Source organism: Medicago truncatula, chromosome 6, assembly GCF_003473485.1.
Source record: "Medicago truncatula cultivar Jemalong A17 chromosome 6, MtrunA17r5.0-ANR, whole genome shotgun sequence".
NCBI lineage: Eukaryota > Viridiplantae > Streptophyta > Magnoliopsida > Fabales > Fabaceae > Medicago > Medicago truncatula.
Window position 1 is genome coordinate 5,220,453 of NC_053047.1, and position 25,303 is coordinate 5,245,755.

General features: G+C 34.3%; 2 protein-coding genes and 1 pseudogene across 2 annotated transcripts; 1 reads left to right on the forward strand and 2 right to left on the reverse strand.

The window, feature by feature from the left end:
* The first annotated feature begins 4,136 nt into the window (after nucleotides 1-4,136).
* LOC25495380 (disease resistance protein RPV1-like) lies at nucleotides 4,137-12,174 on the forward strand (annotated as a pseudogene).
* Nucleotides 12,175-14,552: 2,378 nt separating this feature from the next.
* On the reverse strand, nucleotides 14,553-16,979 carry LOC25495382 (disease resistance protein RPV1). Its single transcript, XM_039827156.1, has 2 exons — nucleotides 16,511-16,979; nucleotides 14,553-16,397 (listed from the first exon to the last, which is right to left on the reverse strand). The coding sequence occupies exons 1-2, from the start codon at nucleotides 16,802-16,804 to the stop codon at nucleotides 15,585-15,587; spliced, it is 1,107 nt and encodes a 368-aa protein (XP_039683090.1). The 5' UTR covers nucleotides 16,805-16,979; the 3' UTR covers nucleotides 14,553-15,584.
* Nucleotides 16,980-17,024: 45 nt separating this feature from the next.
* LOC120576138 (disease resistance protein RPV1-like) lies at nucleotides 17,025-18,210 on the reverse strand. Its single transcript, XM_039827158.1, has one exon. The coding sequence runs from the start codon at nucleotides 18,142-18,144 to the stop codon at nucleotides 17,494-17,496; it is 651 nt and encodes a 216-aa protein (XP_039683092.1). The 5' UTR covers nucleotides 18,145-18,210; the 3' UTR covers nucleotides 17,025-17,493.
* Nucleotides 18,211-25,303: the final 7,093 nt, after the last annotated feature.

Here is a 25,303-nt window from a genome sequence, read left to right on the forward strand (position 1 = left end):
TAAGATGGAAGGAACATGTATTGTTGTCTGTTGTTGGTGATTTTGTCAATGTTTCTCATTCTAGTCGTCACCGAGCAATTTTAAAAGACCATGTTAATTGAGAGTAGTTTTTTTTTTTTTTTTCAAGGAAATCGAGACTAGTATTTTAATTATGTATAAATATTGTCGTGATGGAAACAATAATTAAAATCCAAACAAGCCATGAACTGACAAGGAAGGAAGGTATACACTTCTACAACAAACACACTGCAAATTAAGCAACACTGCTTCTCTTTTCCTCTCATTTCACTGTCATGCTTGTTTTTTATTCATCAACTAATTAAGCTAAGGTTTAATTTTATCGCGGTGATTTTTAGATGTCAAGCTATTAGATTAGCATTGAATCTCAAGTTTGGATTCACCAGGGATCTTTTATTTTCCTAGGGGAAGGGGAAAAGTTTGAATTCCCTATATTGAGATTAAAGGTTCAGGGGTTGGTTACGTTAAGGGAAGGTGTTAGCCTCCTAAACGTCTATAATATTCTATAGGAACCTCTTGTTTTTAATTATCTTTGTGCTAAATTAATTTGCTTGTAAAGATGCCTAAAGAAGTCTAAGTGTGAAGAATAAAGAAAAAGAAATATTTTTGTTATTTTTTATTTAATTAGGAAAGACATAGTCTTTTGCCTACATACCCGAAGCAGGTGTTGTAATTTAGGGTCTAACTCATCCTTACAAAACCGGCTTGTAAGGTGAGGATTGCCTTCTCTTTATAAACTCTTCTCAAGAGTCTTATCTATCCGATGTGAGACTTAAAATTTTCCCAATAGCGGGATCAAAATCATGTAGTTCGGGTTAAAAAGCCGAGTGATTGGTTAGATTGATTTTAAAGTTTTGAAAAAAAGTTTTTTAAGAGGATAGGAAGCCGGAGCGGCGTAGAAGAATAAAATATGAGGTTGATTGATTTTAATTAAAAAAGAAACCAAGTCTAAATATGGTTAATGTTGATTAAAATTTGATTGAGAAAGATAAGAGAAAATAGTAATCATTTGGGTTAAAATCCAAGGTTTGTTAATAAAATATTTTTTTGGGTTTTGTATATTTGAATTTTTTTTTTAGGAAATTTAAAGCGAGCTAATTAAAGTCTAAGCAACTAAGCGTGACGGAATAAAATAAAGTCTGAGTGATTAAAATAAAGCGCGAGGGATTTTTACTGGGATGTTGGATCCAAAATAAGTCCCTTTTCCTTGGATTTAAGCTAAAATTATTAGTTTGCTAAAAAAAAAAAAAACTAAAATTATTAGTTGTTTGATGTTAAGTCCTTAATTTGTCCTTGATTGATTTTTGGTCTTGGTTAAAGTCTTGACATAAAGCGGGATAAATAAATGTGTGTTGGTGCAATATTCTCATTTATGGATTTACATTGTTCCTAGATACATTCTATGGTCTTAGTAATATAAATGACATGAAAAAAAATGCATATGGTAATAAAATAAAAATTATCCTTTCTTGTGAAACCATAGTCCTTAAAAATTATCCGTTCAAAAATAAAATAAAATGCATATGGAATTTAGTATAATTTTTTTTTGTCAAAAAAATATAACCCAAAATTTAATAAATAAATGAAGATTTTTAAAGTGTTAGTGTTTTACATTAAGTATTATCAAAAAGGTGATAAAAGGCTTATTCAAAAAAAAAAAAAGTTGATAAATGATAAAATATTTTCCTAAATATTTTTAAGTATGTATATTTGAGTGGAAATGATGAAGTTCACCGCCAAGGTTGACTGAAATTATATATTTTCTCTTCTTCTTCGACTGCTAAAAAAGTAAAAATTAGTGAGGGAATTTTAGAGAGGGAAAATGTGAAATTCCTCTCTAATTCCGTCACTAAATTTTACGATCAAAAAAATTTGTGAGAAATTTTATTTTTTCCATCACAAATTTTCCTTGCATATTTCATCATGTCAGAACTATTTGATGATAAAGATTGCAAATTCTCCGACTTCTCTAAAATTCATTACTTTCCAATGCAAAATATCTATATTAATCTTCATAATTAATGGGCATTAGTTAGCATTTTTCATATGCTTTTGGTCCTTATAAATTTGTCAACTTTTCATTTTAGTTTCTTTAATTTTTTTTTTCAACTTTTAGTTCAAATTTTTTTCATCTTTACTTTTGGTCTCTCCTTTAAAGTAAACTCATATGTAGAATTCATATTTTTGAATAAAACTTTGTAGAAAAATTTATAATATTATAAGGATCTCTCACGAAAGAAATTAGATTTTTCTTTACCAAAACATGAATTAAATATGAATTTTTATTTTTTTTGCGGTAAAAAAATCATATTTAATTCATGTTTTGTTAATAAATTCTAATTTTTTTGGGAGTGATTTTTGCGATATTCTATACATTTCTGCATAATTTCACTAAAAAAAAAAAATTATTTAAAAATAGGGACAAAAAGTAGTGATTAAAAATTTTATAGAAAATAAAAGTTGAAGGAAAATTTTAGAGGAACTAAAATGAAAAGTTGATATATTTATAAAAACCAAAAATACATTTAATCCTAAAAACAATTTAAGAAGTAATATAATGATGGTGCTTCAAAAAGAAAAGTAATATAATAATGGTGTAAAATATTCGAAGCTGATCCATAATGTTCACAAGCTCCGTGTTAAGCTGATCCATAAGCTTATAGTGAGAGCATATTGAAATATGACATGAAACTGTGATAAACTAATTTTTTTATGTATCCAAACACTTTAACAAAGATAATTTTTTTTATGTTAGTAGAAGTTCACGTAAGTTCAAATTTAATTTGGATAGTCCTCGTGAACTTAACTCAGTTGGTATGGACAATACATAAAATATAGAAAATCCGAGGTTCAAACCTTAGCCACCACAAAAAAAAATTGACTCGGGTAGATAGCTCCATTGATGAGCTAAAAAAATGTTAAAGAAAATTTAAGGAGGTATGGGTTTGATCATCTTTTCTCATTTACTCTACCAATTTACTAACAATCAACATTTAAATATAAAATAAAAAAATAAATCCAAACTCAAAATAAATCAATACAAAATAAGGTCTTGGTGTTCATACCTTGCTTCACGATATATGCGGAATAAACTCAATACCAATGAATCTCGAGAAACTTTTTATAGATATACAATACAAGCACAAATGATAAATAGAAAATTTATATAAATAAATGTAATAATAACAAGGAAAGACATGGAAATTTATTTGTCGCTAGCAAAGAATTTTGTCGTTATGGGAACAATGATTTAAATTCAAACAAGCCATGGAGTGACGGGGAAGAAGCATATGTTACGTTGACCGCATTCGCACCAAATTTATCTTTTAAAAATTATTTTCAAACTAATCAAGAATTTAAATGATTAATGAGTAATGTTGAATGGTCCGTTTGGTTCGAGAATTAGGAGGGGAGGAATTTTAACGGAGGGGATGGAATGGGAGATATTTTAATTAAAAACATGTTTGGTTCGCAAGGGAAATGAAGGGGAGGGGAGGAGGAGGGATTTTAAAATTATTTTACCGTTTTACCCTTAATCTTAATTACATAAAAGAAACTACTTATTTTTACGGTTTCAGAGATCGACGAAAGATAAACACACATCTAAGCTGCTTATTTTATCTCAAATTGACTCATATTTTGCACAACAAGACATGAATAGGTGAATTAACAGTAAAAAAAAAAAGTAATAATAAGCTGAATTAAAATAAGATAATAATAATAATAATACGCCGTTGACAGCAACAAAGTAGTAGTAGGAGTGATTTATACATGTAACACACAAGAGTGATAAATAATATAATATAAAAATTGTTACAAAAGATTTAAATCCAACCAGCCATGACGTGACAAAGAAAGAACATATGCTATGTTGACTGCATTGGTCAACGGAGTAATAACGTGGAGGTAGCTACACCCGTGACATGAGCGGCAGTGTTCACAACGCAAGTCAATGAAGAATAATAAATAATTTCATTTCTTTTTCATTCAAAACAAGGATAGTGGTCGAAAAAAACAACAGCTTCCCTTTCTTTCTTCTTAAACAAGTATCAGCAAAACAGAAGAATAATTTCATTGTTGCTTAGTTTTGATACTTACTAATTAAACTATCTATAGTCATGGTGAGACCTGGTGTTGGAGCTATGGCGAGACCTGATTTTGAAGCTATCATACAAATGATTTCTAAAGTCACTCCTGCAACAGCAAAGGATTTTCCAATTGATGCTATCGCAAGCATAGTGGCAGAATCATCAAGGAGCTATGAAGTGTTCTTAAGTTTCAGAGGCGAGGACACGCGCACTTCATTCACTTCACATCTATACGCTTCTCTTCAAAACAATGGAATTAACGTTTTTAAGGACAATGATTTACTTCAAAGAGGAGATCACATTTCAAAATCACTACTACTAGCAATTGAAAGGTCTCAAATTTCTGTTATCATTTTCTCAAAAAACTATGTGTTGTGAATTCGATGAAAAAATCACACCAATAACAACTTGATGTGTGGAGCAAGGGATAATCAAGCAACCAAAATCAAAGTGTATGAAAGTTATAAATACAAGCCAAAAGTAGAAAACAACGGCGAGAAGAACAAAAGAAGAAGAAGAACACTGAGAAATTTGTTGACCCAGTTCGGTCCAAATTGACCTAGTCTGGGGGAGAGAGCAGCCCTCCAATCCACTATAAGATGAGTTTCGTTACAAAGAGAAATCAATGGGTTACAAGAATAAGTCTCCCGCCTAATTCTACCCAAAGTCCCAATCTCTTCCCGTAACCAAGAGACTCCAATCCTAATAGTGTTTCCCAAGGTGAATCAACCCACAAACCCTAGTGTTTGCTCCTAAGAGACAAACTCTATACAAACCCTAGTTTTGTTGTTGCTTTTCTAAACCATTGTTTCAGCCCCCTCTATCTCTCTCTCTCTCTCAAAGTTTAGCCTGATACAAGGTCTATATTTATAGTAAAAGTATAACTCATAAATTTGGAACGAATACGACACTGAAGATACTTTTTTTTTTTCTCCTTCAGTGAAAGAATATTTGCATCAAAAATATAATATTCCCTTTCAAAATATATTTGCATCAAATCGTTCTTCATACGATACAAAAATATATTTATTGTCCATAAATATATTTTCAGCACAAAATATATTTGAAATAAATCTTTTATATTTTTAGCAACAATATTCTCCATCCATCAAATTTTGAGTCATACTACAACATTCTCCACCTTGACTCTAAATTAGTGATGATGTCAATCATCAACCTTCTTGCTGCTCTTTCCCTTGCTTCCCACTACTCCAAGTAGCTCCACAAGTTTACACCCTCAACCTCTTCAGCCATCGGAATGTCTTCCGCCTTCTCGAAGATGCTTGTAGTCCAACTACGCTAGGAATTTCAGGTAGTTCTACAAGACTATACCATAACCTCTTCAATACGAGATATCTCCCGCTTTCCTTGAAGATCTACTTGTACCCAATCACCCTTGGCTTTTAGAGTAATCCACAAGTATACACCTCAACCCCTTCAGCCATCGGAATATCTTCCGCCTTCTCGAAGAGTCCTTGCAGTCCAACTACACTAGGAGTTTTAGCTAGTCCCACAAGCATTCACCATAACATCTTTAACACATAACATCTTCTGCTTCCTTGAAGATCAACTTGCATCCAATCACTCTTGGTATTCTTTTAGAGTAATCTCGCAAGCCGTGCTATACATTCTCCAACTTCATGAAGAAATCCCTTGCTCACCATAGAGCATAGCACCCAAGGTCTTCATAGCCGTACCATTACCGGTGTGTTCAACTCCACCTCACGCTGAGCGTACTCTACCTCAACTAGCAAATGCGTACATCCCACTTTGTCTTCAACCTTGAAACTCCACCTCAACAGGTAGATCATGAGTATTCTTACCACCGCCTCTCCAGGCTGATGTTGAGTGTTTAACGTCTCTCTAGACGACCACCGCTCCACTAGGCATCATTCCCAAGGTGAGACACATCACCTTCTTCATCCTCCAAACAACACCACACCATCAGAGCACCCGCATCCTCATTACCCTCAAAGACAATTTGTGCGGAATTACCATTAATCTCCGGAAAATCCTTCTTGAAGTGACCCATCTTGTGACAGTTAAAGCATTCAAGCCTTGACTTGTTACCACTCTTTCTCCGGTTACCTCTACCTTCACCATTCCCTCTTGTGACACTTAGGCCCTCACCGTGTTCATGAGTCAAGTCCTTGGACTTGGTCAACTCCTTGGTTCTCAAAGCCGCTTGAACTTCTTCCAAGGTAACAGTGCCTTCCTTGCCATAGAGCATGGTATCTTTGAACGATTCAAAAGATTTCGGTAGAGCACACAACAAGAGATAGCTTTATCCTCATCCTCAAGTTGCACCTCAATATTCTCCAAGTCATCAAGGATTTTGTTGAACTCCGTAAGTTGCTCCATGATGGCCTTTGACTCTTCCATCCTAAATGAGTAGAGTCGTTGTTTTAGGAATTGCCGATGAGCCAAAGACTTTGTCATATACAAAGATTCCAACTTTGCCCACATCGATGCCGCGGTTGCTTCCTTTGCTACTTCTCTCAAAACTTTATCCCCGAGGCACAAGACAACGGCACTCCTGGCCTTGTCCACCATCTCGGTCTTCTCCGCTCGTGACATGGTGACCGGTAACGAACCTTCACCCTTCAAAGCTTTCTCACACTTTTGTTGTATTAACACCGCTTCCATCTTTACCTTCCATAACCCGAAATCGTTATCTCCGGTAAACTTCTCGATATCCCACTTTGAACCCATGATACTTAATTATCCTTCGACCCTTGCCCCACGGTGGGCGCCAATTGTTGTGAATTCGATGAAAAAATCACACTAATAACAACTTGATGTGTGGAGCAAAGGATAATCAAGCAACCAAAATCAAAGTGTATGAAAGTTATAAATACAAGCCAAAAGTAGAAAACAACGGCGAGAAGAACAAAAGAAGAAGAAGAACACAGAAATTTGTTGACCCAGTTCGGTCCAAATTGACCTAGTCTAGAGGAGAGAGCAGCCCTTCAATCCACTATACGATGAGTTTCGTTACAAAGAGAAATCAATGGGTTACAAGAATAAGTCTCCCGCCTAATTCTACCCAAAGTCCCAATCTCTTCCCGTAACCAAGAGACTCCAATCCTAATAGTGTTTCCCAAGGTGAATCAACCCACAAACCCTAGTGTTTGCTCCTAAGAGACAAACTCTATACAAACCCTAGTTTTGTTGTTGCTTTTCTAAACCCTTGTTTCAGCCCCCTCTATCTCTCTCTCTCTCTCAAAGTTTAGCCTGATACAAGGTCTATATTTATAGTAAAAGTATAACTCATAAATTTGGAACGAATACGACACTGAAGATACTTTTTTTTTTTTCTCCTTCAGTGAAAGAATATTTGCATCAAAAATATAATATTCCCTTTCAAAATATATTTGCATCAAATCGTTCTTCATACGATACAAAAATATATTTATTGTCCATAAATATATTTTCAGCACAAAATATATTTGAAATAAATCTTTTATATTTTTAGCAACAATATTCTCCATCCATCAAATTTTGAGTCATACTACAACACTATGCAGATTCATGGTGGTGTTTGGATGAGTTGGTGAAAATAATGAAATGTCGCAGAACTATAGGGCAGATAGTGTTGCCGGTGTTCTATGATGTTGATCCTTCAGATGTACGACACCAAACAGGTGAGTTTGGAAAAGCGTTCCAAAGTCTCTTGAGCAGAATTTCAAAGAAGAAAAGCACGTCCCTGAAATTGAGAGATGGAAAAGCGTTCCAAAGTCTCTTGAGCAGAATTTTAAAGAAGAAAAGCACATCCCTGAAATGGAGAGATGCACTTCGTGAGGTTGCTGAGATTGCTGGCTTTGTAGTTCCAAATTTCAGGTAATTTAATTCAACCGTTACAATACTTCTATATTGGAGATGTTATACCAATTGTCTTGGGTAACAGGTTTTTATCAATGCTGGAAATGATTGGAATTACACTTTTTAATTTGTATGTTTAATTTTTCTTTGGTACACTTTTTGTAGGAATGAAAGTGAAGCGATTAAGAATATTGTTGACAAAGTTTCATGTTTTATTGACAAGACATGCTTGTTTGTTGCTGATAATCCAGTGGGACTCAAATCTCGAGTGCAAGATATGATTCCATTGCTAGACATCCAACAATCTAATGATGTTCTACTGGTAGGGATGTGGGGTATGGGACGTATTGGTAAAACTACCTTAGCCAAAGATATTTTCAACAAAATCGGTCGTAATTTTGAAGGTAGGAGCTTCATTCCCAATATTAGGGAAGTTTGGGGGCAAGTGGATTTACAACAACAACTTCTATCTGATATCTTTAAAGGAACGTCGACCAAGATACAAAGTATTGATTCAGGAAAAGTAATATTAAAGGATAGACTTCGTCATAAGAGAGTATTTATCATACTTGACGATGTCGATGAGTTGGAGCAGTTGGATGCTTTGTGTGGAAGTCGTAATTGGTTTGGTTCAGGAAGTAGAATTATTATCACTACCAGAAACAAGGACATACTTAGAGGGAATAGAGTTGACAAAGTATACTCTAATAAAGAAATGGATGAAAATGAATCAATTGAGCTCTTTAATTGGCATGCATTCAAACAAGTGAGTCCCATAGAAGAATTTGTTGAAATTTCCAAAAATGTTGTTATGTATTCTGGGGGATTGCCGTTAGCTCTAGAAGTTCTTGGGCGCTATTTGTTTGAGAAGAAGGTAACAGAATGGAATTGTGTATTGAAGAAACTAGAAAGAATTCCTAATGACAAAGTACAAAAGAAGTTAAAAATAAGCTATGATGGTATAGACGATGATTACCAGAAATCAATATTCCTCGACGTAGCTTGTTTCTTTATTGGGATGGACAGAAATGATGTTATACATATATTAAATGGCTGTGGATTTTTTGCAGAAGATGGAATAAGTGTCCTTGTTGAGCGAAGCTTAGTAACGGTTGATAATAAAAACAAGCTTGGAATGCATAATTTGTTGCGGGATATGGGAAGAGAAATCATTTGTAATAAACCACGAATGGAGCCTGAGGAGCGTAGCAGGTTGTGGTTTCTTGAGGATGTTGATGATGTGTTAGTAGGACAAACCGTAACAACTTCTTATACCTTTATATTTTGTGTTTAAAATATCTAAAGCTTAAAGAAGAAAAACTAACATATTTGTGTCAATGATTAGCATTCATTTGTTTTGTTAATTATCAGAACTTCAAAAAATTGGTTCTTGACCATTTTGAGCTTAAGCTTTCTGGTTTCTTACAAGGAAATTTAAAGATAGTTTTCATCAAAAGTTTTTTAGCTTCTATGTATCTACAATGTGTGCATGTTTTAATTTTTTGGTATGATCTATTTTCTTAGGGAACAAAAGCTGTTGAGGGATTGACTTTGAAGTTGCCAAGAGATAGTGCGAAATGTTATAGTACTAAAGCATTTGAGAACATGAAGAAACTCAGATTGCTTCAACTTGCTGGTGTGCAACTTGATGGGGATTTTGAGTATCTTTCAAGAAATCTGAGATGGCTTTCTTGGAATGGATTTCCTTTATCATGCATTCCTTCAAGCTTTTATCAAGGAAATTTAGTTTCCATCGAGTTAGAAAACAGCAATGTCAAAGTTGTGTGGAAAGCGACTCAGGTATTAATTATGATTTTAGTTTTTCGCATGTCATATTATACTTAAGCAAAAGAAGTTTTGCACCAAGCATAATCAAAATTAAACTTCAAGGAGATTAATTAAACAATTGGGTTTTGTTCATATATTAGTGTGCACTATCGTTAAATTTCCTTGAAGTACTGCATTCTAAACTTTTCAATTAATTACTACCTATAAATTGTGCAAGAACTTTGAATGTAGTTGAAGAAAAGGAAAGAAAGCTGAAAATTCCTAAGTCTTCTATTTAATATTTTTGTTCTTGCAGAGGATGGAGAAGCTGAAAATTCTTAATCTTAGTCATTCTCATTATCTGACAGAGACCCCAGACTTTTCAAACATGCCTAATCTTGAAAAGCTTATACTCATAGATTGCCCAAGGTTGTGTGAGGTTTCACATAGCATTGGAGATCTCGATAAAATTCTTCTGATAAACTTGGAAGATTGTATTAGCCTTCAGAGTCTTCCAAGAAGTATCTATAAGTTGAAATCTTTGAAAACACTCATTCTTTCTGGGTGTTCGATGATTGACAAGTTGGAAGAGGACTTGGAACAAATGGAATCTTTAACTACTCTGCTTGCAAATAACACTGCAATAACAAGAGTGCCCTTGTCCATAGTAAGGTCAAAAAGCATTGGATACATCTCTTTGTGCGGCTATGAAGGATTCTCACGTGATATATTTCCATCAATCATTTGGTCTTGGATGTCACCAACAAGTTCTCTTTCATCCCCCTTTCAAACATCGTCTGCCAATATTCCATCTCTTGTTTCGTTAGATATACCACATAGTAGTTCTCAGGAACTGTCATCTATTTCCGACCACCTTTCAAGGCTTCGAAGTCTATGGGTAGAGTGTGGTTCAGAACTTCAACTTTCTGTAGATGCAAAAATCATTTTGGATGCTTTATATGCCACAATTTCTAAGGAAATTGATTCGACTTCTGCTACTTCACAAGTATCAAATATGAACACTTCTGCATTAATTCAACACTGCAGTCAATTGCGTGCTTCCGAATCAAAATATTTGTTGAAGTCTGTTCTACTACAACTGGGAATGAATTCTGAAGTCACCAATAATCTGAAAGAAAGCATTTTATAGGTTTGTTTCGGTCTATAATTAAAAACTTGCAGCTAATGTAATTCTGCTGAATACAATTATTTGCTATAGGAGTAAAATATTGGAAACCTAAACATTTTAAAAATGATTTGTGACCACACACACAATGCACTCTTTAGTTGTTACTATCAAAAGAACTCAGAAACCCTGACTGGCAGAGTGTTCTAAAAGCCCAAGAAAGCATTTTTTATTCCTCAATAACTCTTAAATTTTTTAATAATACAATGATTAATTATCCTATGAGTGACATAAATATATTGCTAAAAAAAACGGAGCCTGTTTTCCTGTTACAGAATATGGATGAGAATGGGTGTGGTGGTTGTTTGTTTCCAAGTGATAGTTGTCCAGATTGGTTAACCTTCAATTGCGAAGGTTCTTCGGTAATGTTTGAAGTCCCTCAAGTGGAAGGGCGCACTTTAAAGACAATGATGATATGCATTGACTATTCTTCAACCCTGGATAATATAACATCAAATGGCCTTGCAAACTTGTTGGTGAAGAATTACACAAAAGCCACCATTCAGCTTTATAAGAGAGAGGCATTAGCCTCCTTTGAAGATGAAGAGGGTCAGAGAGTAGTATCAAGTATAGAACCTTGTAACAAAGTGGAGGTTGTTGATGTTTTTGAGAACGGTTTCATTGTGAAGAAAACAACAGTTTATCTCGTATATGATGAACCAATTGGAGAAAAAATGGAGCAATATTGCCAAGAACAAGAAGAAATTGTGTGTAGTGGTGATGAAGATGAATGCTTTGTCAGAGAAGTCTCTTCTAATGCACAAGAATACAATGTCATTGTTAGTAGTAGTGGTGATGAAAATGAATGTGTTGTCAGAAATGTCTCTCCTCAAGTGGTTCTGGCTCCCATGGAGGATTTACAACATAACAGAAGGAAGAAAATTTTCAAGTGGAGATGGAAGACGGTTAAACAATGGTTTTGTAAAAGTTAACGCCGTTTTCTGGATACCTTCTATTGGTGCTGTTTGTTGGTAGCTACTAATACTCTGGCTTCTGAAACATAGGTTTTGGGGAAGGTAAAGCTTCAGCTTGATTGTAAATTTGTGATCTTAATGCTTAAAGGTGGAAATCATCCATGGTTGTAGGTAAGCCATTCAATTTGCTGACAAATTGGGAAATCTAAATTTGCTTCAAGAGTTTATCTATTAGACAATGTCAAAGACATATGCCTTCTAATCTACCAAAGAGGTTTCTAGTTTTCTGTTTAATGTAATAATTGGTTTTGTTACTTAATGTGTGCCTTTGGTGCATTTTTCTGCTGTTAGGCTTTACAAATTCCATTGTTTTGTAAAATGTGTTTGTGGTTTACATTATTGTAAAATCATGGATGAAAAAGTTTTGAGCATTCATTAGCAGTGCACATAAAAAGGCATGACAAAATCTGTTTTGCAGAAGTTACTAACATATCTATCTCAAGGAAATATTAATAGCTCTTTTGAATAAAGTATACTAGTAAGTAGATGCGACAATGATAAAAGAAATGGATTGGATCAAAGGTCGATGGAGTTCAGAAGAAGATGAAGCACTTCAAAAGCTCGTGGAGAAGCATGGTGCGAGAAACTCATCGATTCTAAGCAAATCGATACCAGGCCGGTCAGGGAAATCATGCAGTTTACGTTGGTGTAATCTGCTTTCACCATGCTCGATTTGGAAACGCTATTAAGAATCATTTTCTCGACTAATTATGCTGGATCCCGATGATGTTTGGAAGAGTTGGTTCAAATAATGAAATGTCATAGATATGGGGGCCAACTTGTTTTGCTGGTGTTCTATCATGCAATTATAATTAATATTGCAGTCTTTTGAAAACAAAGGAATTATAATCCTCTCAATTCGTTTCTTTTAATAGATTCTCTCAAGTGTATTCTCTCAATTTTTCTCAATTGTTACATCTCAACCACGCATTTAATATTCTCTTTTCTTTACAAAGGAAAAAATTTCTTGAATTCTGACTAGATAAAGTGTCCTCTTTCAATGGTCAACAATTTCATGAACAAGATGGTTGGAGGGAACTTGTAGAAAACCCAAAAAAAAAAAACATATAAAGAACTGGTACTCACTTGTGTAAACAATAATAAACTCTGATTCTTTCTGGGTGTTCAATGATTAACAAGTTAGAAGAGGACTTGGAACAAATGGAATCCTTAACGACCCTGATTGCTAATGACACTGCAATAACAAGAGTTCCCTTTGCAGTAGGAAGGTTGAAAAACATTGGATATATTTCTTTCTGCGGCTATAAAGGATTCTCACGTGATGTAGTTCCATATATCATTCGGTCTTGGATCAGAAGAATCTATTGTTCTCTTTATGTCACACTTTTTTTTATGGGAATGGGAGGTGTCATTTACTTGTTTTGCAGCAGTTGCAATGTTTATAACTGATCTGCTGTCTCTATTGAATAAGTTTTATTTACTGCATATGATTTTCAGTTTTTACCTTAGAGAACTTCTCATCAAGGTTGCTCCTCAAAGATTTGCTTTGTATATTAAATTTGTGTAAGAAAAAATCTTGTGCAAGTATGAGCACAAGTTACTTAATTACATGTCTATCTCAGAAAAATATGAATTGCGACAAGAATAAAGTTGATTAGTAGACGTAACAATAATAAAATGCCTCTGTTTTGATTTGATCTTTTACATCTTAGTCATGTTTAGCTCGGCAATTAAAAAAATTTAGACTAAATTCAAATTAATTTTTGTTAATGTAAGTGAAAAATAAAATACGTTATTAGCGAGACCAAAAATACAATTAAATACATTTTCCATATCATATATATGAACTGTTGTATGAAGGTGCAGGTTTTATTGTAAGGAGTCAAGTGTTAACCTGAGAGACATGTGAATGAACTCGTAGAATCACATAACACTATCAATGACACTAGCTAACATGTGACGACTCATATGCAAGCCAAATATTCTGCACCACCGTCTGAAAAATCTGATGTGGTATAAACAATGTTGCCTACAACAAACAAGTTTTTGATCCAATATCTCTGAAAAGCATCCTCCACCTCTCAAGAAGAGCTCGGACGTACAAATTTAGAAAAACCATGAATTTTGTGCAAATACAAGTACACTAACGAGCGATTTATGTTGTCCGGAAGCACACTTCTTTAAACTTCGGTTTTCTTAGCAACGAAGGTGAGGGGAAAATTAGTGCTCTTAGTTCACTCAGGCCAACCCAAAATTATGAAATCAGACCACTCAACTACTCCTGCTGGCTGCAAGATAGTTAAAAACAAATGTTGTGATAAATTTATTCTTGGAATCCATATATCTTATATTATTTAGGACTACAGAAGTTTGCTAAGCAAGGTTGAAAATAGTTATGTCCAAATTTTAGAAATACGTTTAAATTTATGCTATAGCTGATGGTATGGTAAGAATAGCTAATCATTCAACCAGGAAAATGCTCCAACCCAAATTCAACAAGCTTTATGTATTGATTTTCTTAAATGCTATAGCTCATGGTATGGTAAGAATAACTATTTGCAGTTAAACAAGTCCTTCATTATATATGTACAACTGTCAACCACATTTTCTTATAAAGTATCAATTCACTTTTTTTTTTCATTAAGATTTTAATTTTAAATCACTTTTTCAATGAGGGAAAATCAACTTTCACTCTATCACCTGAGAATCCAAACACACAAATATATTCGATGAAGATGTTTCGATAATAATTCAAAACTGAGTACTAACAGAATTAGAGTCACATGCCAAAAACTAGATATAAAATAGGAGGTTTGTAACTTCAATTAACATCTCTAGAGTATTACAAAAACTTAGCATTGATACAATCTAGAAACTTCAGCCAAAAAAGAGATACAACTTGTTGCCTATACACATAGGCACCATAAGAATTGGTTTTTGCCCAACCATTGTCTTGCCATTTTTCATTGATTCATTCCACTCGGTTTTTCTTCTTTCTGTTCTGAGTGAAGTCATAAGTAGTGGGTTCTTCTTCGGAGCATTCACTTTCATCACTTCTACAAGCAATGAGATTCAAATCTTGTGCATCATATACCAGATAAATTGCTGTCTTCTTCACAATGAAACTGTTTTCAAAAACAAATATGACCTCCACTTTGTTACCTGGTTCGATACTTGATATTACCCTCTGCCACTCATTTTCAAAGTAGGAAAATGCATCACTATTATAGAGTTGGATGGTGGCCTTTGTGTAATTTTTCACTAACACGTTTCTAAAGCTATGTTTACCAGGGGTTGAAGTATAGACAATGCACATCATTGACTTCAAGTTACACCCTTCAACTTGAGGGACATCAAAAGTTACAGAAGAACCTTCTGAACTAAAGGTCAACCAATCTGGATAACTATCACCAGGAAGCAAACAATCACCACTCCTATTGACATCCATATTCTGTAAAAGTAAGGTATGCTCAAAATTTTATTGACAAGTATATAAATATCACTTTATCATTTATTCAACAATTGAAGATATAACTTCCCTTATAAGGTAGTTAATCATATTTTGATGTTACAAATAAATATTTGCTTGGATTCATAAAACAGACTATCAGTGATGGAAGATACTAATAATAACAATGACTGATAACAAAATTTGTGAGAATTTGGAAGACAATTTAATAATAAATATGTTCAGGATTTGAATTTTTATTTTTATATATTTTACTTACCCCTATAGCAAATGATTGTATACACTAAAATAATTCAAATCTAAGAGGTGATACATACAGACATAAAAGAGGGGGATGTCAAACCTGCAAAATATCTTTGAGAATATCGGTGACTTGGAAATTCATTCCCATTTGAATTAATGGAAGTAGTCGTATTTGATTCCTGTGATGTAGTGTCAATTGATTCCAATGCATTAGAATTCATAGCATATAAAGCATCCAAAATCATTGTTGAATCAAGAGAAAGTTGATCTTCGGAGTTGCAATCCACCCAAAGACTTTGAAGCCATGGAAGTCGGTACAAAAAAGATGAAAGTTCATGTATTCTATTACTCGGTACATCTAAAGAAACAAGAGATGACATTTCAGAAGAAGAAATTTGAAATGGAAATGGGAGATTATTTGTTGCTGACATCCATGACAAAATTATTAATGGAAACACATCGCTTGAAAGTCCCTCATAACCGCACAAAGCAATATATCCAATGCTTTTCGACCTTACTACTGAAAAGGGCACTCTTGTTATTGCGGTGTTATTAGCTATCAGAGTGGTTAAAGATGTCATCTGTTCTAAGTCCTCTTCCAACTTGTCAATCATTGAACACCCAAAAAGAATGAAAGTTTTTAGAGATTTCAACTTATAGATGCTTCGTGGGAGGCTACATAAGCTAATACAACCTTCAAAATTTATCAAAGCAATTTTATTGAGATTTCCAATGCTAGGTGAAACCTCAGATAGCCTTGGACAATCTTTGAGCACTAGCTTTTCAAGATTAGGCATGTTCGAAAAGTCAGGGCTTCGTGTGAGATAATGGGAATGACTAAGATTGAGAATTTTCAGCTTCTCCATCCTCTGCAAGAACATAAATATTATTGAGAAACTTAAGGAGGCTTCAAAAAGTAAATGAAAACAATTACAACTTACAAAGTATCACTAATCATGTGAACGGAAAGTAAAACATTTACATTAGTGCAAAGTTCAACATTGATGTTCTCTAACTCAATGGAAATTAAATTTTCTCCATAGAAGTTTGTAGGTATATGACTTAATCCATTCCACGACAGCAGTCTCAAATCTCTTGAAACATATTCAAAATCCCCATCAAGTTTTACTTCGGCAAGTTGAAGCAATCTGAGACTCTTCATCTTTTCAAATGCTTTAGTACTAAAACATTTTGCATTAGCTTTAGGCAACTTCAAAGACAGTCCTATAACACTTTTTTTCCCCTGTGAAATATAATGGACAAGAAGCAAAAACATGCACAAATTAAAGCAACAAAGGTGGATATAAAACTAGCCATGAAACCAATCATTCGTTACTAGCTAGAAGTTATGAAGCACAAAAAATTAACAGTCAAAATTATTCTCGATGATAATCAACAAAACAAATGGATGATGACAACTATAAATGTTTCTTTTAAATTCTTAAGCTTTAAATGCTTTAAATCCAAAAAAAAAAATAAAAACATTATACAAAGTCTTACAGTTTTTTTTTTATAATACATCAATCACATCCTCCGGATACCACAACCTGCTACGTTTCTCAGGCCTCCTTGGTGATTCCTCACGAACAATTCCTCTTCCCATATCTCGCAGCAAACCATGCATTCCAAGCATGTTCTTATCATCAACACTCACAAGGCTTCTCTCAACAAGGACGCTTATTCCAATTTCTGCATAAAGTCCACAGTCATTTAATACGAGTATAACATCATTTCTGTCCATTCCAATTAAGAAACAAGCTGTCAAGGAATATTTCTTGCTCATCATTATCTTTCAAATCATCATAACTTATTCTTAACTTCTTCTGCACTTGATTGTGAGGAATTATTTTGAGTTTCTCCAATACAAGATCCCACTTATATTTTGCCTTATCAAACAAATAAGACCCAAGGACTTCGAGAGCTAGCGGCAATCCTCCACAATATTCAACTACATTTTCGGTAACTCTAATAAAATCTCTTGTAGGACTCACTTCTAAAAAGCTCAATTGATTCACTTTCATTCATCGTTGTCATATTGTATATTTTGTCAACTCTCCCTGAAAGTAAATCCAAATCTCTAGTTGTGATGATTATTACGCTCCCTGAGCCAAACCATTCACGACTTCCACAGAAAGTATTCAGTTGGTCTAGTGTATTCACATCATCAAGTACAATAAGTACTCTTTTATGGCAAAGTTTGTCCTTTAATGTGTTTTTTCCTAACTCAGTGTTTGGTATTTTGATTGTTCTTTCTTTACAGATATCAAATAAAAGTTGTTCTTGTAGACCCACCTGTCCAGCAATTTTTGCCCCATCTTCCCTTATATTTGCAAGGAAGCTCCTACCATCAAAATTGCGGCCAATCTTATTGTAAATGGCTTTTGTAATGGTTGTTTTTCCAATTCCCCCCATACCCCACATCCCTAGTAGTTGAACACCCTTTGATTGGAAATCTAGACGGTTAATCACATCTTGCACCCGAGATTCAATTCCCACAGGGTTATTTGAAATAAATAAGTCTGTCTTATTCAACAACTGTGAAATGCTGTTAACAATACCTTTGATATCCTCACTTTCATTCCTACAAAAATAGAATGTATACGTATATATACACATACATGCTCAGATATGTCAAAAGTAGATGGGAAACTTGAGTAAGAAACTAATTTTTGGATGTGTCACAGTTGAAGCTAGAAATGTTTACAAAAAGCAAGTATCAATACCTATGCTCAAAGAAAGTTACAATCTAGGCTAAACCCTGCAAATATGCCTCGTTTTGATTTTAGTCCTTGGTAAAAAAAAAATTGTTTTTGGTCCCTGCAAAATTATTTGTTTTTGAAAATAGTCCCTGGCCCCACTTTTGTGATGATTTGCATATGTGGCGGCACATTATAAATGAACCAATTTTGTAGTTTTTGGTCCCTGCAAAATATTTTGTTTTTAAAAAAGGTCCCTGCAAAATTTTTAGTTTTTGAAAATAGTCCCTGGAGGGACTATTTTCAAAAACAAAATATTTTGCAGGGACCAAAAACAATTTTTTTTTTACCAGGGACTAAAACCAAAATGAGGCATATTTGCAGGGACTAAAACCATATTTTAGGCTACAGTCTATTCAGATACTTATGAAAGTTGTAAAATAACATTTTCTTTGTTTCATATACAACTCTTTTTTATCTTACGGAGGGAGAGAGTGTAGGAGGGCTCAAATTAAGGGCAATGTTACACTGCTCAATATCTTTTTACTTGATACATATTTTAGAAACTTGACAGTAGGATTGTATGTTTGTATCATATATATCATTCAAATAATTTTTTACATAAATCAAAAATCATTTGATAGATTTTTTAGACCTATCAAGATTAAAGATGGATGACAGATGTGTTTGGATGGGGTTTAGGAAGGGAAGGGAATGGACGAGATGACTTACTTTTTTTTTACATACAATAACTTTTTTTTTTTAATTGAAATAACATGATAGGTCTAAACTTCAAAAAAAAAAAAAAAACATGATAGGTCTAAAAAAATAACATGATAGGTCTAAAAAATTAATTTTATAATTTTTTTAAAATTAATTTAAATTACAAACAATATGATTTAATATATTATTTCATAATTAATTTATTTAAAAAAACATTTTATATTGTTCGTAATTTAAAAAATAAAATATAGCGGTCCTCTCCCCCAACCTTCTAAACCCTCAATCCAAAAATACGGATCTCAATAATATATTAAATCATTAGATTTATGTAAAAATTTATCTGCAAGATTTATATGATATACAAGGTTTTATTCAAAAGCATGTTCAGTAAAATCGGCCGCAACAAAAAGGTATAGGTAGTGTCCAATACCGTTTTTCACCATTTTAATTAGGCTTTATGCAATTCTTTTTTATTTTTTATTTTTTTTGACAAAAGGATTTATGCAATTCCTGTATAGTCGTATTTTATCATATAAACAGAAAAATAAAATGACATATGTTTATTTTGTTATAAGTTGGCAATATTAGAGTTAATGTAATTTTTTTTTTATCTTGCGATAAACCGCACTAACCGAACCAATCCAAGCCGTATTGGTTTCGTTTGGATGACTTTTTAAAAATCAACCGAACCAAACCAAACTGCATGTTTATTTATCTCGCAGTTTGGATGACTTAAATGCTCAAAACCGAACCAAACCGCACCGCGAACACCTCTAATTTTAATAAAATGAACAAAAATCATAAAACGTCTGCGACAAAACCACATTATACCGTGAAGAAACGTTCTTACAACCGCAACACGCGGTAGGGAACAAATTTATTGTCTAATGTGATTTTGTATGCTCAAGTCTCTTAAAAAAATATTAAAATTTGATTATTTTTTTGGTATAAATTAAAATTTGAATTTATTAATGGCTAATTTGATCTTTAGAAAAACATATTTATTACAAAATTATGAAAAGAGTTATAGTTATGAACTTTTTTTTTTTTTTTATCAGGTAATTTAGTAGCTAGAATTCACCTTATAAGGTGAATAATTGAGGTGTCCGGAGTTCGGACCCCGACCCCTGCATATAATAATGCATTGTCCTACCAACTGAGTTATGCTCACGGAACGTTATAGTTATGAACTTATTAAGAAACAGTGAAAAATTAAGTTAGTATCAATTACATGACGGTATAAATAAGTTGAATAAAATTTGTTTAATGTTGTGGATAATAAATATTGCGGAGACCACAATTTATAACACAATATCCAACAATCGCCGAAATCCTTAGCACGACCGCAATCATTATTTAAAACTTTGTTGATATCAACAATCAAATTTAAAAAATATGTATTCAAAACTTATACTGATAGGTGTAACATTGTTGTAACATAATGTTTGTCTAATTTGATCCCTCGTTTTGTCTATATGTGTGTGAGTAGAGATGGGAATAGGTCAGGTAGGCCTACAGGGGCTTACGGATTTTAAAATAATATTGTGGATTTTATGGTGTGTTATATTTTATTATATAGTTATTTTTATAATAATAATAATAAGTGGGAATTTAGAATTATTTTGGAGGTTGAAGGGTTAATTAGGATTTAATAATAATTAAAGGAGTTTAATGAAATAAGGGGGAGTTATAGTTTTGGGAGTTAGGAAAAGAAGCAGTTGTACGTAAAACAAGTTTTGGAGAGGAAAAGCAAGAGAACCAAGGGAGAGCCAAGTGAATCAGATTTCTGTTGGAATTATTCTTCTGAATTAAGGTAAGGGTGAGATTTGTTTCAGTAATATACTTATTGAATTCGGATTTTGGATTTAACAGGTTTATGATAGAATTAGGGATTCTGGGGTTTATGTTGGATTATGTTTTCTTGAGTGAATTGAGTGTAGAAATTGATGTTCTAATGGTAGAATTAGGTTCTGGTTGCATATAGTACTTATTCTTGCTTCTGTAAACTAATTTGGGGAGTGAATGTGAGAAAATTTGGATTTTCGCTTGAAAACTCGGTGTCTAAACGTTTTTGCAAACAGAGTATGCGAGGTTCTGGAAATCGAGTTTTGGGTGGTTGAAACTTGAATTCTGTAGATTATGATAGAGCTAAGTGTCAGGAGTGCGTAGGCGAAAACGGCATCGAAAACGGGTTAACGGTTTGGATTTTACGCGCGAAAACGTGAAAATTAGAAAATCTGATGTTGTCTGTCGAGCAGAAATCGGGCTACGATTTTGACCAGGTTTTGGGGTGTTTCAGCACGAAAAATATCGGACTACGATGGGGAAAAATCGGGCTACGATTTTGCCTGACCAGAAACTTTTAAAATGCATTTTTCTTCACTCCAATTGCTTCCAAACTTCTTCCTAAGTGTAGGGACTTTATCTTAACTATCTAGAGATGTTTTTAGGAAAGAAATAACCTTGTATAAAGGGTCTAAGGAGTTATTGGGTTGGTTTTTGGGGTAAGAATGAGAGTTGGTTATAAAGGTATAGCCTTTCAGTGAATCTAAGCTAATTAATATAATTGATGTTGTTGGTTAATTCAAGCTACATATATTATGTGGAAAATGTATATTGTTGTTTATATCATTCGAGTTGTTATTATTACCGTTGCTATGTTGCAAGTTGTTTATGTTGCTGTCTCTGTTGTTGTTGATTATTAATATCATTAAGTTGACCAAGTTGTGGAGTAAGTCATATTTATTTATGCACAGTTGTTGTTGTCGTTGCTGTTGTTGAGTTGTGTGTAGATATACACAAGTGGAGTCATAAGTCATATATACATATATGCATTGTCGAGTTGTATGTAGATATACACAAGTGGAGTCAGTTGCATGAGCATAAAAGCGGGAGGGCCTCGGTCCGGGAACGCCTTGTCGTTCAAAGCGGGAGGACTCATGTTCTGGAACACTTTGTTGTTCAAAGCGGTGAGAGCTTATGCTCTGATGAATGCTTTAACCATTCTACAGCGGTGAGGGCTACGGCCCTGAATATGGTACCACATGCATATTTGCATTTATTGAGGAGTCTAAGGTGTTGTCTTAGCAGTGTTGTCATGTCAGTTGCATGAGTCGGTGTTATCATGTCATTTGCATGAGTCAGTGTTGTTGGTTGTAATTGCCATTTGATGATGATGATGTTGTTTGATGAGTATATATTTATACATATATTATGATGAAATGATTTGATGATGATGATCTGATTATATTTAGGGTGTCAGATTCAGTTGATGAATTTCAATATCTATATTATTGTTGTGAATCTCACCCTTTCTGCTTGAAAATGTTGCCCTTCCTATGGGTAACTTGCAGGTGATCCTGAGTAGTTTGGTGGTGGCTCAAAGTGTGTAGGGCTCTGATACGTGGGATGGGATTTTATTGCTTAATTTCTTTTCCTATGTATTAAATTTTGAATATTGTTGTTGTACCCCTATTGATGATTGGTTTTGCTTGTTGAGGCTTCTATGCCATGAATATTTATTGGAGATGGTTGTTAATTAAAGTTGAATTATTCCGCTGCAAGTTTAATGATGAATTTTGAAGGATGTTTAATTAAATAGATTTTTATATATTCTATTTAAGAAATTTGAAATTGTAGTGTGACATGCCCGTTTGAGTTTTACTCTGATGTTGAACAATTATTATTTAATTGATTTTGGGAAACGGGGTGTTACAATTGGTATCAGAGCAGGTCGGTCCGTCCGGCCAAGTAGTAGAGTCGTGTTGAGGCACGTAGTGTCGTGTGACAGTTAATACTGTCTTGTTGTTGTCCTGATTGTTGTTTATTGTGTAGAGAACTGGTTGGAGTATAACCATGTTCATGTTAATTGTTTTAGTAAGTCGGTGTATTTTTCTCTCCTGAAGAAGAGCATGCAGAGCATCTGAAAATTGTGTTGCAAGTGTTGAAAGAAAAGAGGTTGTATGCCAAGTTGTCCAAATGCGGGTTCTGGTTAAGTGAAGTAAGTTTTCTTGGCCACATTATTTCTGGTAATGGTATAGCAGTTGATCCATCAAAGGTTGATGCAGTATCACAATGGGAGACTCCGAAGTCAGTAACTGAAATCAGATGCTTTTTGGGTTTGGCTGGTTATTACCGCAGGTTTATTGAAGGATTTTCGAAGTTGGCACTTCCGTTGACTCAGTTGACCTGCGAGGGTAAATATTTTGTGTGGGATGCTCAGTGTGAGAGTAGTTTCAATGAACTAAAGCGAAGATTGACGACTGCTCCTATTTTGATTTTACCGAAGCCGGAAGAACCTTTTGTTGTTTATTGTGATGCGTCCAAGTTGGGCTTAGGTGGTGTTCTGATGCAAGATGGCAAAGTGGTAGCTTATGCTTCTAGGCAGTTGAGGATTCATGAAAAGAATTATCCTACACATGATTTGGAGTTGGCTACGGTGGTGTTTGTTTTGAAAATCTGGAGGCATTATTTGTACGGTTCCAGATTTGAGGTGTTCAGTGATCACAAAAGTCTGAAATATTTATTTGATCAGAAAGAATTGAACATGAGGCAAAGAAGATGGTTAGAGCTGTTGAAGGATTATGATTTTGGCTTGAATTACCATCCGGGTAAAGCTAATGTGGTTGTTGATGCGTTGAGCAGGAAGACGTTGCACATGTCTGCTATGATGGTAAAAGAATTTGAGTTGCTAGAGCAGTTTAGAGACTTGAGCCTTGTTTGTGAGTTATCACCTCAGAGTATACAATTGGGGATGCTGAGAATTAACAGTGATTTCTTGAATAGTATCCGAGAAGCGCAACAACTGGATGTAAAGTTTGTTGATTTAATGTTTGCGGGTAATGAAACAGAGGATAGTGACTTCAAGGTTGATGATCAGGGTGTATTGAGATTCAGAGGTAGAATTTGTATTCCTGACAATGAAGAATTGAAAAAGTTGATTTTAGAAGAAAGTTACAAGAGTAGCTTGAGTATTCACCCGGGGGCTACAAAAATGTACCATGATTTGAAGAAACTGTTTTGGTGGTCCGGTTTGAAACGTGACGTTGCTCAGTTTGTGTATGCATGCTTGACTTATCAGAAGTCTAAGGTTGAGCATCAGAAGCCTGCAGGGTTGTTGACACCGTTGGATGTACCGGAGTGGAAATGGGATAGCATTTCTATGGATTTTGTGACTAGTTTACCAAACACTCCGAGAGGGCATGATGCCATTTGGGTTGTTGTCGATCGGTTGACGAAGTCGGCACACTTCATTCCTATTAACATCAATTATCGGGTAGCTCAGTTGGCTGAGATTTATATTCAAAACATTGTGAAGCTACATGGAGTTCCTTCGAGTATTGTGTCGGATAGGGATCCGAGGTTCACTTCTAGGTTCTGGAAGAGTTTACAGGACGCTTTGGGTTCGAAATTGAGGTTGGGTTCGGCTTATCATCCTCAGACAGATGGTCAGTCGGAGAGGACGATCCAATCATTGGAGGATTTGTTGAGAGTGTGTGTGCTTGAGCAAGGTGGAGCTGGGATAGTCACCTACCGTTGATAGAATTCACGTACAACAACAGTTACCATTCGAGTATTGGTATGGCACCGTTCGAAGCTTTGTATGGTCGGAGGTGTAGGACTCCTTTATGCTGGTATGTACACTATGGCAAAAACCAGTACTGTTTCACTTGTTCTAGTTGTCCTTGCTGTGGCATTAATTCTGAATGGCTATAGTGCTTCTGCTGAGGGTGAAGTAAGAGCTAATCAACTGGTGAAAGATGAATCTGGTACTCTGAATAGTGCTGCTGCTGAGGGTGATGGAAGAGTTAATCAATTACTAGTGAAAGATGAAGCTGATCAGCTTCATGATGATGATGACAAATCTCATAAGTCTCGCAAAAAGATAATAATAAAACTTATTTTCATCATTTGTATTAACTATAATAAGTTATGTGGCATCGATAAAAGCTACTGTTCTCAGTACAATAATTTGTGTAGAAATATACATACCGAATCCATTGTGGCTAAGAGCGGTAACCCTAACGCTGAAATCCTTCCTTGATCAGAGATTGCGGCCATGGTTTGTGTGTTATTTTTATCTATCTATATATGTATCAAATAAATGTGTGTATGTGTGATGATATCTGTACTTTATTGCCGGATTCTCGAGTAATTTGTGGTTTGATGCATGCATGTCAACCATTTCGATACTCGATTTGAAACCAGGCATTGTGAAGGATGAACACAATGAGTATGAAAGTATATATGTATATTGATTGATTGAAATAAATTCACATGTGTATCTCTTGTGTCTTGGAGCGCATCACAATTAATTTGTCGCATCTTTTTTTTTCTTTTTTTCTTGAAACATATTC